At 42.3% G+C, this 14,870-nt stretch overlaps 1 protein-coding gene across 5 annotated transcripts in view; it reads left to right on the top strand.

The window, feature by feature from the left end:
- Positions 1-14,870, top strand: part of cdk14 (cyclin dependent kinase 14) — a 672,936-nt gene that overhangs the window by 422,418 nt on the left and 235,648 nt on the right. For all 5 annotated transcript variants that reach the window (XM_072575800.1, XM_072575798.1, XM_072575802.1 and 2 more), the window contains one exon: positions 3,977-4,040. In XM_072575800.1, coding sequence (XP_072431901.1) covers positions 3,977-4,040 — 64 coding nt within the window. The remainder of the gene's footprint in view (positions 1-3,976; positions 4,041-14,870) is intronic.

Below are 14,870 nucleotides of genomic sequence, written 5' to 3'. Positions count from 1 at the left end.
TGTATGCTTATAGAATCGCAGACTTGTTACAGTGCAGAAGAAAACTATTCAGCCCATTTACTTGCACTGGCTGTATCATCTAGTGCTAATCTACTGTCTTTCCCCATATTCCTGAAAACCATATCTAACAAAAAAACAAATCCATCTTGAATGGCTTAATCAAACCTGCCTTCACTATATTTCTAGGCAATGTGTTTCATTCTTAAACTTTTCATGTAGTAAATAATTTTTAGTTTATCCCCACTCGCCACCCTTGCTGTGTTTGCACATCACTTTAAATCCATGCTGTCTTGTTCTTGTTCCTTTTACAAGCATAAGCAGCTTCACCCTATCTATTTGTCCTGCCTCCATGATTTGGAAAACTCCATGGAAAACCTTTCCAACTTCAATCTGTCATCCTCGTTTTAACCATTCAAGTGAATCGCTTCTGCACTCTCTCCTACCCATTCTCATCATTCCTACAACTGTACACAATACTCTAGTTGTGGGCCAACAAGTGTCTTGTCACCTACGCCAAGAACATTGTATATTTTATTATTTACTGCTTTCTCAACCTAACCTATCACTTTCAATAAGCTGTGCACATAAACACTCAGATCCTTCTGCTTCTGAAACTCTCTTAGAATTGTATCCTCTATTTTACATCGTGTTTCAGTGTTCTTCTGAACAAAGTGCATTACCTCATATTTCTCTGCATTGAACTTCGTCTGCCACCCTACATGCCATCTCTACCAACTTGTCTGTGTACTTCAGTGGTTTTCACTTCTGCTTGAGTTAAAGGTTTAGAATAATATAAGGCATAAATCTCTGTCTCTGCAGGTTTTGTTTTGTTTCTGATGAGTATAATTTGTCACCTTGATTTATTGCCTACCTCTCCTCATATTTTGTTCCACTTGCACTTGTTTGTAAAAATAAAACTCACCAGACACCTTGGAGTATTTAACAGCTAATGAATTGTAAGATTTTTCAAGTATTGATACTGTTGTAATGTAGGAAGCACAGTAGCCAAATCTGCACACAATGAGCTCTAGCAATGAAAACAGATGATTAGATCACCTGTATTTATAGAAACCTATAAAATAGGAGCAGGAGTAGGCTATTCACACTTGGTGCCTGCTTCACCAAACTCAGTCCCCTGTTCCTGCTTTATCCCCATACCCTCTGATCCATTTAACCCTAAGAGTTACATGTAATTTCTTCTTGAAAACATTGTGTTTTGGCCTCAACTGTTTTCTGCAGAAGTGAGTTCCACAGGATCACCATGTCCTGTATGAAGAGATTTCTCCTCGCCTCAGTCTTAAATGACCAAGCACACATCCTTAAAATGCAATCTCTGGTTCAGGACTCCTGGTCATCAGAAACGGTTTTCCTGTGTTTACCCTGTGTAGTCCTGGTAAGAATTTTACAGGTTTCTAAACGATCCTCCTTCAATCTTCTAAAGCTCCATTGAATATAGTCCTAACCAATTCAGTCTCTCTTAATGTGTGTCATCCCAGGGGTCAGTCTGGTAAACCTTGGTTCTGCTCCCTCCATAGTCAGAACATCCATCTTCCGATAAAGAGACCAGAACTTATAACAGTACGTGAAAACTACCCAATTCTGTATTGCATAGGAGAATAAAGATCAGTGAGGCCGCAAAGACAAGTCTTCTGCTCTTATTTGAAATGTGCTGTGGGATCTTCAATGTCCACCTAAGAGGACAGATCATTTAATATTACCTTTTGAAGGCTGGTGTCTTTGGAAATGCTGCATTAGATCAGTACTACCCTAAAGTGTCCTGAACTTGACCTGGGAATCAGATTTGAATCCACAATCTTGTGTCTCTAGCTCATTAGTGCTATCTGCTGAGAACCTGCTTTTAAAAAAAAATCAATGGATGCCACTTCCAAATCAGTCAGCCTCTTTGACAGCGATGCGATAACTGTCCTTTCATCTCCCTTCCCACTCCCAAGACCTTAAACACACCTTTCATTTTAAGTAGTCATGTATTGTATTTTATATTTAGTATTTGCTTCTTGGCATCAGGTGCTGTTCCAGTGAAGCTCATTGGAAGTGGGGAGGACAGTCCCTCATATTTTAGTGTTTACTCAGCACAACATTGAGTTCAAAATTTCAGACCATAACCTGTGCCCCTATCTTTTAGGACAGCACTGCTGGTAATGATTTTGCCTTTCACTTTGCTCTGCGACATATTTTTTTAATATTTCTTACCTTACCACGCACTTATTAACCTTACCACCTTCTTTTATTGTGAATCAGTCCTGTCTAGCACATACAGTCCACATGGCTTTTTTTCCTCTCCTTATCCACTATCTTTCCTGCACTAAGTCAAAAACTGTTAAATTGCTAACGTTTTTCAGTTCTGACTGAAGCTCATCGGCCTGAAACACAAAACCTGATTCTCCTGTCCCAGAGGCTGCATGACCTGCTGTGTATTTCCAGAATTTGTATGATTTAGTTTGGCCTGTCTCTCCAGGGTGACTAAATAAGGAACTAAACTGAGGTACGGTTTGCCCGGGGTGGGGCACTCGATCAAGTTGCTGTCCAGGGAAGTTGGAAATCACCCAGAACCCTTGTGTCATCCCGCATTAGATTTACCTGATGCTCTATGCCTCTGTCCTCAGACACTCCTCCTTTTTCCATTACTCTGCTCCCACCAACAGTTTCTTTCCTCTCCCCAGGAATGTTCCTCCCAGGTAACCCTGTGACTTAGGCTGTGTCACTATAGCCCAGGCCCAGGACGCAGGCCAACCCCAGCCATAGGCTGGGACTCCTGGCCAGATCATCTCCACCCACCCAGTTTAGCCATCAAAAAGGCCACATCTCGATTACTGTGTGCAGTTTTGCTCTCCTCATTTAAGGAGGGTTGTAAATGCATTGGAAGCAGTGCAGTTTGAGTAGTTTGATACCTACGATGAGTGGGTCGTCTTATGAGGGAAGATTGAATAGGCTGAGCTTGTTTTCACTAGTGTAAAAGAGTGAACAGTGATTTAATTTGAAAATTAAATTATCCTGAATGGTCTTGACAGGGTGGATGTGGAAAAGATGTTTATTCTTGTGTGTTAGTCTAGAACTAGTGGACCCTTTTCAATTATGATGTATCATTTTGGACAGTGATGTGAGAAGTTGTGGTGGAGGGTTGTGCAAAGTTGGAACTCTGGCTCACACAATAAAGAGTAGGGTTAACTAATATTTTCAAGGTGGAGGGTGGATTTGTATTAGACATGAGAATCTGAGGCTATCAGGTGTGTCGAATGTGGAATTCAGAATAGAAACCGATTAGCTGTGATCTTGTGGACTGGAGCAGGCCTAAATGGTCTGCTGTTGTTCTTCATTCATCAGCATTCTTCCTGCACCAGCATCCTGGTCCCCCCACTCCGCCACTTTACCAGACCAGCCTCCCCCACACACATTCCCTTGCCTTTCTCTTCTGTTACATTTTTAACAACCCTCTCCCTGCCCCTCCTAGACCTCCTCACACTCCTCTTCCTAACCTTCTCACTACTTCTCAAAAATCCATCCCTAGCAACATTTTTCTACAACCTCTACCATCGTGGAGAAGGTACAGAAGCCTGAACACACACACACACACACACACACACACACACGCTGCTGTTTACCTATTATTTACTATCTATGCTACTTAACTACGTGATCTGCCTGTATTGCTCACAAGACAAAGCTTTTCACTCTGCCTCAGTACACGTGACAATAAATTCAATTCAATTCCCGTTTCTCCAGCTCACCCGCCCCATCCTCCATATTCTAGTCTCCCTTTCTTGCTCAGTTTGCCTCCCTGTACCAGTGTAAAATAATACACACGCTATTGTGAAAATTAGTCGCTGGAAAGATCATTTACAGCTGCACTGGAAATCAAATACATTTGCATGCAAGTTAAGTACATGCCATTACCAATGTTATCCAGTGTAAACAATGTAATTATAGGTGAATTACAACTTTTGTCATTTAATTGCAGGTTTTGGGCACTCCAACAGAGGAAACTTGGCCTGGTGTTCACTCTCTACCACATTTGAAAACAGGTAATCTCACTGGAATTTACATTGTAAGCGAAAATGTACCTGAGACTGGTCATTTACTAAGCCTATTAAATTGTTTAATAGTACAGGTGTTGTCCAAGCTTAATTGCTAGATTAAAAAAGTGGAAGTTCATAGTGCACTGGCGTGTCTGTAAAGAGAGACCATTCTTTTTGTGTATTCTCCATCAGAACTGTATATGTGAGAGGGCTGAAAATCAACAGTTACAGATAAGGGCTTATTGGGTTGCAAACTGACAAAAAACATTTTGATGTGCTTGAGTAAAGTAGTGAGGTGCTTACATTAATTTTCTAGTACCTTTGCTGAACAAGTGTCAAGATGCTTGACATTACGAGAGATCGCTAAAAGCTCAGTCAGAATGTGGTTTTATGGAGGGACTAGCTACAAAGGCTGAAAGGGTGACGTAGGGACTTGAAGAGCGTAAGACAACAATGGCTAACGGTCCAGCTGCTGCCTGATGGTGAGATGGAAGTAAAGCTGCACAAGTGGCCAGAATTGGATGAACATGGAATTCTGAAAGGAGTTGGAAGAGATTACAAAGTGGGGAAGCTTTGTAGGGGTTTGCTAATTTGAGATATTGGAGATGGGGTGCCAATTGGATCAGTAAAGATAGGGCTGATGATTGAGCAATGCTTGATGTGTTTCTAACTCCATTTAACTGCATGTTCTCGTTCCTCTACAAACCTTCCAATGATGTAGGCTGTTCAGTTGCAGCTTCTTATGCCACTTCTCGAAATTTCCATTCTGATTCAGAGTTTCCTTCAGTTTTGAAAGTAGTGGGAAAACACCTCAGCCAAACTATGATAGTCAGAGTATTCCAATTCTTTGGTATAGTTTTTGCTCCATCATTACTAACCTCTGGAGATTCTGATTTTTGTTGAAAATCTGTCATTTATGGAGCTGAGCTAAATTTTCTACTGGCTTTTATTTAACCTTCTGTTTTACGCTGCCCACATTTTTAACAACATTTAAGCACTGATAAACCCTTCTACCCAGGAGGGGGACATACTTGTTTATAAACTGCATTTAGTTTTCCATTATTTGACGCTCCCTATGTTGGAGAGTTGTTACACCATGCCTTCAATATTCAGTGTGATATCTCCCGACTGTGTCGGTGAACTTCTGTTAGCTGTAAGCAGAGCTTAGTCAACTAAGGCTGAGAATACTGTGATACTTGAAAATTCTGGAATTTGCATTGGCATAAATGTCTGCATGCCGAACTGTTTGATGTGATTTCCTTGAGATAAACTCTGCAAGCATCTGAATGAAGATTGTTCAAACTCATTTATCTCTTTGTGTGGGCAGTCCTTTGGTCTTTGGCTTTTCTGTGACCGTATCCTACTTGGACACATTTTCTGAAACCGACCTATTGTACACAACAACAACATTCACTTTGAAGTAAAAGCAAAGTACTCTGCATGCTAGAAATCTGAAAAAAAAAACAAAATGCTGGTGAAACTCCACACCTGGCACTGCCTGTGGAAAGAGGAACCGAGTTAACATTTTAAGTCTGAAATGACACTTCTATGGAACCTGTGTTAATTTGCAGTGTTATTGCAGCTGGAAATGTAATTTCCCTATCCTTTGTGAGTCTAAGGGAATTGGTAAAGCAGCTGAAGTTGGTTGGTCCCAGGTTAGTCCCTTGTGGGCTATTGTAGTGTGGTGGTAGTATCTCTTCCTCGGTACCAGGAGGCTCAGGTTCAAATTCCACCTGCTGCAGTGTGTGTAATGAATTCTCTGTACACCAAAAAGATATCTACCCTGAGCTGACCTAGTAGGGCTGAGGTGAAACGCTTCAACAATCTCCATATAAGTCTGAGCAGAGCAGAGATGTTGCAGTTGCTCATTTGATGTATTGGATTCCAAGTCATGTAAACTACTGTCACATTTCATAAGTCATTAAGCACATTGACAACGTAGTGAGTGTTTGATTAGCTTGATGTATTGGCAGTAGGTTGACGTGTGTTTGGGCAAGCTGTTCAAGACACAAATATCACCCTACACATTCTCAAACGCCAGCACACACACCTACGTGTACACAGCACTGTTATGTCATTCACACCCAACTCAAGGCAAAGTCATTCAGCGCACCTAAAGATTAAAAACAGCACAGGTGGACGATGTATAAGCAGGCTATATGTACAAGAACAAACTTGAATAGGTTTATTAAGAAATGCAATCAGAATTAAAATATCTCCAACAGACTAAAACAAATTCAGGAAGTGAATGATCCTGCTCTCGAGCTGGCTGATTCAGCTCCTTTCTCCAAGTTAGTGAAGGTAAATCCACAGTACGCCTCATTGTTACAGCACATGATTGTCTTGTTAGAATCCCTGCAGTGTGGAAGCAGGCTGTTCAGTCCACCGTGTCCACAGTGATCATCCGAAGAACATTGCGCGCACACTATCACTTTAACCCTGCCTTTCCCATGACCAATCCATCCAACATACACCTCTTTGGACTGTGGGAGGAAACTGGAGCGCCCAGAGGAAACCCATGCAGACGTAGAGAAAGTGAAAACTCCACACAATGTTTGCTATTATCAGATCGCTTGTAAATTACTTTGTGTTTCAATACACTGCATTGAATTTCAGTGTTAAATGTTACCACAATGATTAAAGTTTTGGTGAGGCATACCAGTCAGGAATTAATTGATGCAATAGCAGAAAATAGAAAAATTATTGATTATTGTTTTGAGGGTTCAGAACCAACATGATTGGCTGGATTTGTAAAATTTAATGTGTGCCTTCAAAATATTTTAAGCAAATGCATCTTTTTAATCATAGTTTCTTCTGTTGTTGGCCATGTGCAAAAATGTATATTTAGATGTATATCCCTAAATTAAACAGCAGGTGGCAATAGATACCATCACATTTCAGGGCTTGAAATGCAACTTCATGATTTCCCAATTTCATTGCTGAATATGTTCAGAAATGTAGCTTTAACGTTATATGAGCTGAAGATGAAAGTTATTTTGAATGTTGGGTCTTTTTGTTCTACGTATACCTTTGAAAAATAATTTCTGCAGCTTAAATCTCTTGCATTGGATCTCACTTGTCCTTTTCCTACCTTTCACATTCCCGGCAGTGTATTTTTTCTCGCAAATATGTTTCAATTCCATGATTATTTGCACTCTTCTGCAGATAATAGAACAAATTCTTGGTCTTGTTGAACTTTTGGAAAAAAAATGACTTTTTAAAAAAAAACTGTCAAACATAAAAAGACAAGTTTCGATTAACCATGTGAAGCTCTGAAGTGCTTTACAGTCAATACTTTGAACATTAGATTCTATGATGTAACAGCCAAGTTACGCACAGCATCGTTTTTCAAACAGGAGTGGCAGAAATGGCCAGATAATCTTCCTTCATTATATTGATTGAAGATTGAGGAGATGGGGGGAACACTGCTGCTTCTCTTTAAACCATTTACGCTCACCTGAGAGAAAAGAACGGAGCTTGATTTGACATTTCATTTGAAGTACAGTATTTCCGTCAATGAAGAGCAACACCAGAAACAGGAGCAGGAGTCCTCCATAATGCTCACTGAGCTCCACAGTTCAGTATGGTCACTGCTGATCTTGGGCTTCAACTCCACCTTCCTGTCTGCTCTGCGATCCTCTTTTGTCTATCCAGCCTTGAATGTAGTTGACGATGGAGCATCCACAGCCTTCCACACTGAGCTATCATATTTATGAAATGTGACTTTCATTGCTTAAATGACTCCAAGTAAATGACAGGCAAATTTGGAAGGGATTCGCCAGTTTGATTTGCAATATTCAGTTTAATTTTCAACAGATGAAATTGCTGAACTAAATCTCAAATGTTAGTTGAGGCTTAGTTGGTACATTCTTACCTCTGAGTTATAAGGTTCCAGTCTAGAGCGTGAGCTGGCAAATGGAACTAGATTAGGTTAGGGTATCTGGTTGGCATGGGCGAGTTGGACCGAAGGATCTGTTTCCATGCTGTACATCTCTTTGACTCTATGAGCACAAAATTGTGATGACACAACAGTGCTGAAGGATTCTATACATGCGCAGAGAACATCTGAAACTTGTTCTTTCAATCTTTCAGTAGTTAGTTCTGAATAGTATGTCCTTTGCATAAAGTCTTTTCCTCTCTGAAATGCAACTTTGTTGAGTCACTTATTGTCCACCAACCAACCTTTTAAATTGATTCACTCAATTACTTTAGCTAATACTTGTCTTCATACATTTGAAATTGCCTTGTGTTTAAGACACTTGTTATGGGTCTGGATTTCTCATTCTGAAACTATGAAATCTCATCATGTTGTGATCAGTCTTGCCTAGAGGATGCTTTCCTCTCCGATCATTCATTAATTCTATCGTATCTCACTAGGTCTACAGTAATGCATCCCTAGTTGAGCACGCTGTTCTAAGAGTCGAGATTAGAGCGGTGCTGGAAAAGCACAGCAGGTCAGGCAGCATCCGAGGAGCAGGAAAATTGACGTTTCGGGCAAAAGCCCTTCATCAGGAATGAGGCTGGGAGCATCCCGGAGGGGGAGGGGGGGGGGGTGAGGCTGAGGAGAAGGTAGCCGAGAGTACACTAGGTGGATGGAGGTGGGGATGAAAGTGATAGGCCGGAGAGGAGAGTGAAGAGAATAGGTAGGAAGGAAGATTGGCAGGTGGGACAGGCCATGAGGATGGTGCTGAGCTGGCTGGTTGGAACTGGGGTAAGATGAACAATCCTGAATAAATTCTGAGCTATTTCTGCCACTCTGATTCTTTCAATGTATAAGAAAATTAAAATCACCTACACATTTTTTTTTGCAAGTTATGAGAAATGTGAAAAATGATTCATAGAATATGTCCCACATTGTAGCTACTATCAGGGATCTGTAAACTACTTCTCAGCTATTTCTTAAGCCCATCCACATTGATTTTACATGTTGAATTTCTGAGACAAGATCATTTTTCCCTTTTGTTCCGATCCCATCCTTCATTAGCTGAACTAATATATCTGTATTACTTGCGTTTCTGACTTTATAAAATGTTAAACATTCATGAATATTCAAGGAATATGTGTCGTAGCTTTCTGCACCCTATTTCACGGCTGTCACGCATGAGTCCCACACAGATCCTTCACCAGTCCGTCTGTGTATGGGACCTCTCCAGTCCGTCTGTGTATGGGACCTCTCCAGTCCGTCTGTGTATGGGACCTCTCCAGTCCGTCTGTGTATGGGACCTCACCAGTCCGTCTGTGTATGGGACCTCACCAGTCCGTCTGTGTATGGGACCTCACCAGTCCGTCTGTGTATGGGACCTCACCAGTCCGTCTGTGTATGGGACCTCACCAGTCCGTCTGTGTATGGGACCTCACCAGTCCGTCTGTGTATGGGACCTCACCAGTCCGTCTGTGTATGGGACCTCACCAGTCCGTCTGTGTATGGGACCTCACCAGTCCGTCTGTGTATGGGACCTCACCAGTCCGTCTGTGTATGGGACCTCACCAGTCCGTCTGTGTATGGGACCTCACCAGTCCGTCTGTGTATGGGACCTCACCAGTCCGTCTGTGTATGGGACCTCACCAGTCCGTCTGTGTATGGGACCTCACCAGTCCGTCTGTGTATGGGACCTCACCAGTCCGTCTGTGTATGGGACCTCACCAGTCCGTCTGTGTATGGGACCTCACCAGTCCGTCTGTGTATGGGACCTCACCAGTCCGTCTGTGTATGGGACCTCACCAGTCCGTCTGTGTATGGGACCTCACCAGTCCGTCTGTGTATGGGACCTCACCAGTCCGTCTGTGTATGGGACCTCACCAGTCCGTCTGTGTATGGGACCTCACCAGTCCGTCTGTGTATGGGACCTCACCAGTCCGTCTGTGTGGGACCTCACCAGTCCGTCTGTGTATGGGACCTCACCAGTCCGTCTGTGTGGGACCTCACCAGTCCGTCTGTGTATGGGACCTCACCAGTCCGTCTGTGTGGGACCTCACCAGTCCGTCTGTGTATGGGACCTCACCAGTCCGTCTGTGTATGGGACCTCACCAGTCCGTCTGTGTATGGGACCTCACCAGTCCGTCTGTGTATGGGACCTCACCAGTCCGTCTGTGTATGGGACCTCACCAGTCCGTCTGTGTATGGGACCTCACCAGTCCGTCTGTGTATGGGACCTCACCAGTCCGTCTGTGTGGGACCTCACCAGTCCGTCTGTGTATGGGACCTCACCAGTCCGTCTGTGTGGGACCTCACCAGTCCGTCTGTGTATGGGACCTCACCAGTCCGTCTGTGTGGGACCTCACCAGTCCGTCTGTGTATGGGACCTCACCAGTCCGTCTGTGTGGGACCTCTCCATTCTCCCTACAGTTGTTAACCTCACTGCCGCTCAGGTCTGCTGCCAGTCTGTTTGCTTTTGTCTCACCTGTCTGGCTGCTCCTTCATCGAGTAGCCAATCTTGCCTTGTCAGGCTTTTAACATATTCGATTAGGTAGGAATCCTGTATCCATTGTTCGTTTCAATTCCCTTACCCCCTTTTACAAAACTTTCGTGTTCATCCAATATCAGGGCTACTGACATTTATCTACGCATTTCTTCTCCTTCCCTTTGACTGTAAGGTGGTTTATAGCCTGCACCTCTTAGTGATTCTCTACTAACTTTTACCTGTATCCACAGGAGTTCTATTTTAGTCTTGTTGATAGATATTCTATAATGGAAGGAGGAAAAAGTATAGTTACTCCACCTACACATTTACCTTCTCTGCCTTTTCTGAGTATTTGGTACCTTGGAATGCTTTAATACACAATGCTGATTTTTCAGTACCATCTCTCAACAATCGTCAGCTGGTGTTTTCGCTCCCCTTGTCTATTATAGATATTGTGTGTATTGATGTACAGACTTTTCAATTAATTTTTAATCAAATTATTCCTCATTTCATATCTGAGAATTTTTACACTCCTGTTTTATAACTATTTGTTTCTCTATATTTAGCTGACTTAGATTTCTTGTAGAGTAGATTAGATTCCCTACAGTGTGGAAACAGGCCCTTCGGCCCAACAAGTCCACACTGACCCTCCGAAGAGTAACCCGCCCAGACCCATTTCCCTCTGACTAATGTACCTAACACTAAGGGTAATATAACAAGGCCAATTCAGCTGACCTGCACATCTTTCAACTGTGGGAGGAAACCCAGAGCACCCGGAGGAAATCCACGCAGACACTGGGAGAATGTACAAACTCCACACAGACAATCACCTGAGGGTGGAATCGAACCTGGGACCCTGGCGCTGTGAGGCAGCAGTGCTAACCACTGAGCCATCGGTGTCACCCCTCAATTCCTCAATCCTTTAGAGGCCTTGCACCTTATTTGCTCTTTCTACTCGAAAGTGGACTCTATGTTGGTTCAGCTGGACCATATCCTATTACTGATCTATCCTAACCCAGAACTGGTGCCAATGTACAACAGAAAGAAATTCCTCTTTCTCACACTAGCTCTTCAGCCATGTGCTAATTCTCCCAATCCACCAACTTTTGTGTGGCTTGGGAAAACCTTTGGGGTCCTGCTTTATAATTTAGTACCTAACTCCCACACACTTTCAGCAGAATTACTTGCTTTTGTTCCACCATGGACTGTGACAACTGGATTTAACCCTTCTCTTTGCAGGTTCCTTTCCAGCTGCATAGAAACAATCCTTACTCTGGCGATACAGCATTTGAGATTCTCATTTGTGACAACCAAGGACTCCATTTATTCCTGTAACTGCTGAATCCCCGATTACTACATTTCTATTTCACTCTGCTTTCTCCAGGACAACTTTCAGAACAGTTCTGCTTTGGTCTGCATTGTGACTATCATCAGCACCCCTGCCGTCCCCACAGGTTAACATGTACACTGGGCTGAATCTTACTTTTTTCTCTGACAAAGTTCAAGTTGGTGTGTCTGTGTGGAGGGTGGTATCAGCAGATATGGAAGCAAATAGAATCCATATAGTATGGAAACAAGTTCAGAGCGACCCTCTGAAGAGTATCCCATCCAGATCCATCCCTCTACCATTTCCCTGTACCTCTACACTTCCCATGGCTAATCCTCCTAACTTGCACATCTTTGGACTGTGGGAGGAAACTGGAGCAGCCAGAGGAACCCACACAGACACAGGGACAATGTGTAAACTCCACACGGACAGTCGTCGGAGACTGGAATTGAACCCGGGTTCCTGACGCTGAGGCAGTAGCGTAAACCGCTGAGCCACTGCACCAACCCTCTGAAGAGCATTCAGTTCAGACCCAACACCCTAACCCCGTCCCTGGCACTGTAAGGCAGATGCGCTAACCACTGAGCCACCCTGCTGCCTATATCCCAGAGTTCACCAGCATCCCTTGAGCCTGTGTCATTTTTAAAAGCTTGTTCTCCACCCAAATGAGCATAGTCAGTTTGCAGCTCCCTGCGCTGTTCCTAAAAATTTGTCCGTAGGTGATGCCAATCTGGTCTGTGTGTACCACGTGGATCAGGGTAGTCTTGGTTGTCTGGGGAAATGCAGAGTATTGAGCTGGATGTGTGTCCCTGAGCGCACAGTGCAGACAAAAGTGTTCCACTGAAGTGCACAAATGTCCTGTAAGTGGACTGGGGATATGCCATGATGAGAGTTGTTTGAAGCTGGCACATTTTGAACACCAATGTCCATGGACATGTAGTACATGTACCTGTGCAGTGTGCCTGGCGATAGTAGTGCTTGGTGTCCAGTATTGAGGTTCTTCAGAGCAAGTGGTGACCTGAATTCTTTAGAATTTCCGCTCTGATTTAGATGTCAACATCTAGCTTGTTCAGCGGGTTTGGTTAAATAGAAAGTTGAATAGTAATGATGCAAGTTGGGCTATCAATAAGGTTTTTAACAAGAAATAACCCCCCCTCAACCGCTGCTGCCTAGTGAGGAACTCAGCTCACTACTTCATGAAAAGCATAAAGATGGAGCGAGATATGCCTAACATGAGAAAGGCCTAATAGGACACCTTGGCTGATTCTGTCATACATCCCATCACACACCATATTGCTCAGATCCCTAAAAGAGTCTGCATGTTGTGCCTGATGGGTGGGATTAATGTTCTACAGGACCTCCATCTCAACATCATTGAAATCCCTGATAGTTAGCTCCCTAAAAGTCAGACCTTCCCTTACCCCAGCTTGTAATTTTCCCCTCTGGGATGTGACTGTATTCTGGATAAAACTTCTCCAATCTTATTGATCTCTGCAACACTCACTCTAACTGAACAACTGAACTGGTGTGTCTGAGTGGGATAGTCCAGATATGCTAAAACTTGCATGTTCTACACTCCAAGTGCATCTTCAGTGGCCTGCCAGCTGCTGCTCCATTCAGTGTGACCAAGAAATATCCATTTTCTTTTCGCTATTCTTTCTTCTTCCTATGCAGTAAGCTTCAGTCACGAAGAACACTTGAAATGCACTTTTTCTCCCAAATATAAATTTTCAGGTTTTGTCAGGTTCAGTTGCAAGCAAACATACCAAGTGAATGCAAAGACTGAAATTTGCATCTGCAAAATTTGCCACACTTTTTAATTGCAGCTGGACATGGAGATTTTCTAGGGAAGATATAAGAATAACATCAGAGAGCAAGTCAATTTGCTTCTCTCAGAACGCGGTTACGGTGCTAACAAACGTCTGCACACAGATGATCTACTAACTCCTTTGTTCACGGCGTCTTCATACAGAATGAAGGACAGGGTTTCAATAGTTTTACTGGATTTCAAGTGGAAAACTTCAGTTTTTTTTCCATTTCTAACATTCTTATTGAGTAAAATTGTGAAAATTATGACTGCAACCTCAGCAGCAGCTACAGTTCACTTCCTACCAAGCTATTTATCAGCTACTAGATTTCAATGCAACGTGAAAGACTCTGTGGGAGTGTTGCACATGGTCATTGACTTTCCACTGTTTTTAAAAAAAAAAAATCTCCAGAAACAAACCTGTTTTATTGATGTAAATATCCTTTGATGAAGTTCGGATTTTGCTATGTACTGTTGTTAGGTTACCACAGTAAATAATCTTCAGGAAGGTCAACGGGTATCAAGCCACTAAGCCACTGATCCTCAGATGAAAGCACTTCATTACTACAAATATGTGAGAGTGACTTAAACTTTCCGTAAGATTTTCATAGCATTCAATTTAATTTAATCAACAGAATAAAATCTTTCTTTTTTTTTGAAAAAAAAACATCGCAATGACAATGCGACTTGCTCAGTGGAGAGATGCCTGAATGATTTAGGTGCTGATATTCATCCTCTTAATTATACCAACCAAAGTGCCAACGCAAGTACCAAACAGGATTTTCTTCCTCGTCAAAGACCCGAGTTTAATGACACACATTCTGATTCTAATATACTATTTATTAGTTTCATCACTATGTTAAAACCTTGCCACTTATTCTTTGAAAATTTGAATGTTCTACTTTGTCATTTTAACAAAGACAAAATGCAATTATCCTGATCATCGTAAGGTGTCAGTAACTTAGCAAATAAGCACAAAAACACAAAGAAAATCAATTTATGATAAGTATGTCTGGTAGCAACATATATGTATTTCAATGATAGTTTATGAATAAATCTCACTATAATGACCAGCTTAGCTTATTTTCGAAGTATGTATTAGCACATGTAACTAATAAATAAACATTAAACACAGTGAACAATAAAACAAAATTGGATTCCAAATTACCATGCTATTAAATACAAGGCAAAGGATCTTCTGTTGTTGCTTAGTGCTTGCAGACTATCCACACCTACCTGCAACCTACCAATCTTTAATTACATTATGTTTAGAGTAAGAACAATATTGCTTCCCAAGTACT

The sequence above is a fragment of the Chiloscyllium punctatum genome, chromosome 8 (genome assembly GCF_047496795.1).
Source record: "Chiloscyllium punctatum isolate Juve2018m chromosome 8, sChiPun1.3, whole genome shotgun sequence".
NCBI classification, from domain to species: Eukaryota; Metazoa; Chordata; class Chondrichthyes; order Orectolobiformes; family Hemiscylliidae; genus Chiloscyllium; species Chiloscyllium punctatum.
Note: the sequence above shows the minus strand (reverse complement) of the source record. Positions and strands in the feature narration are given on the sequence as shown.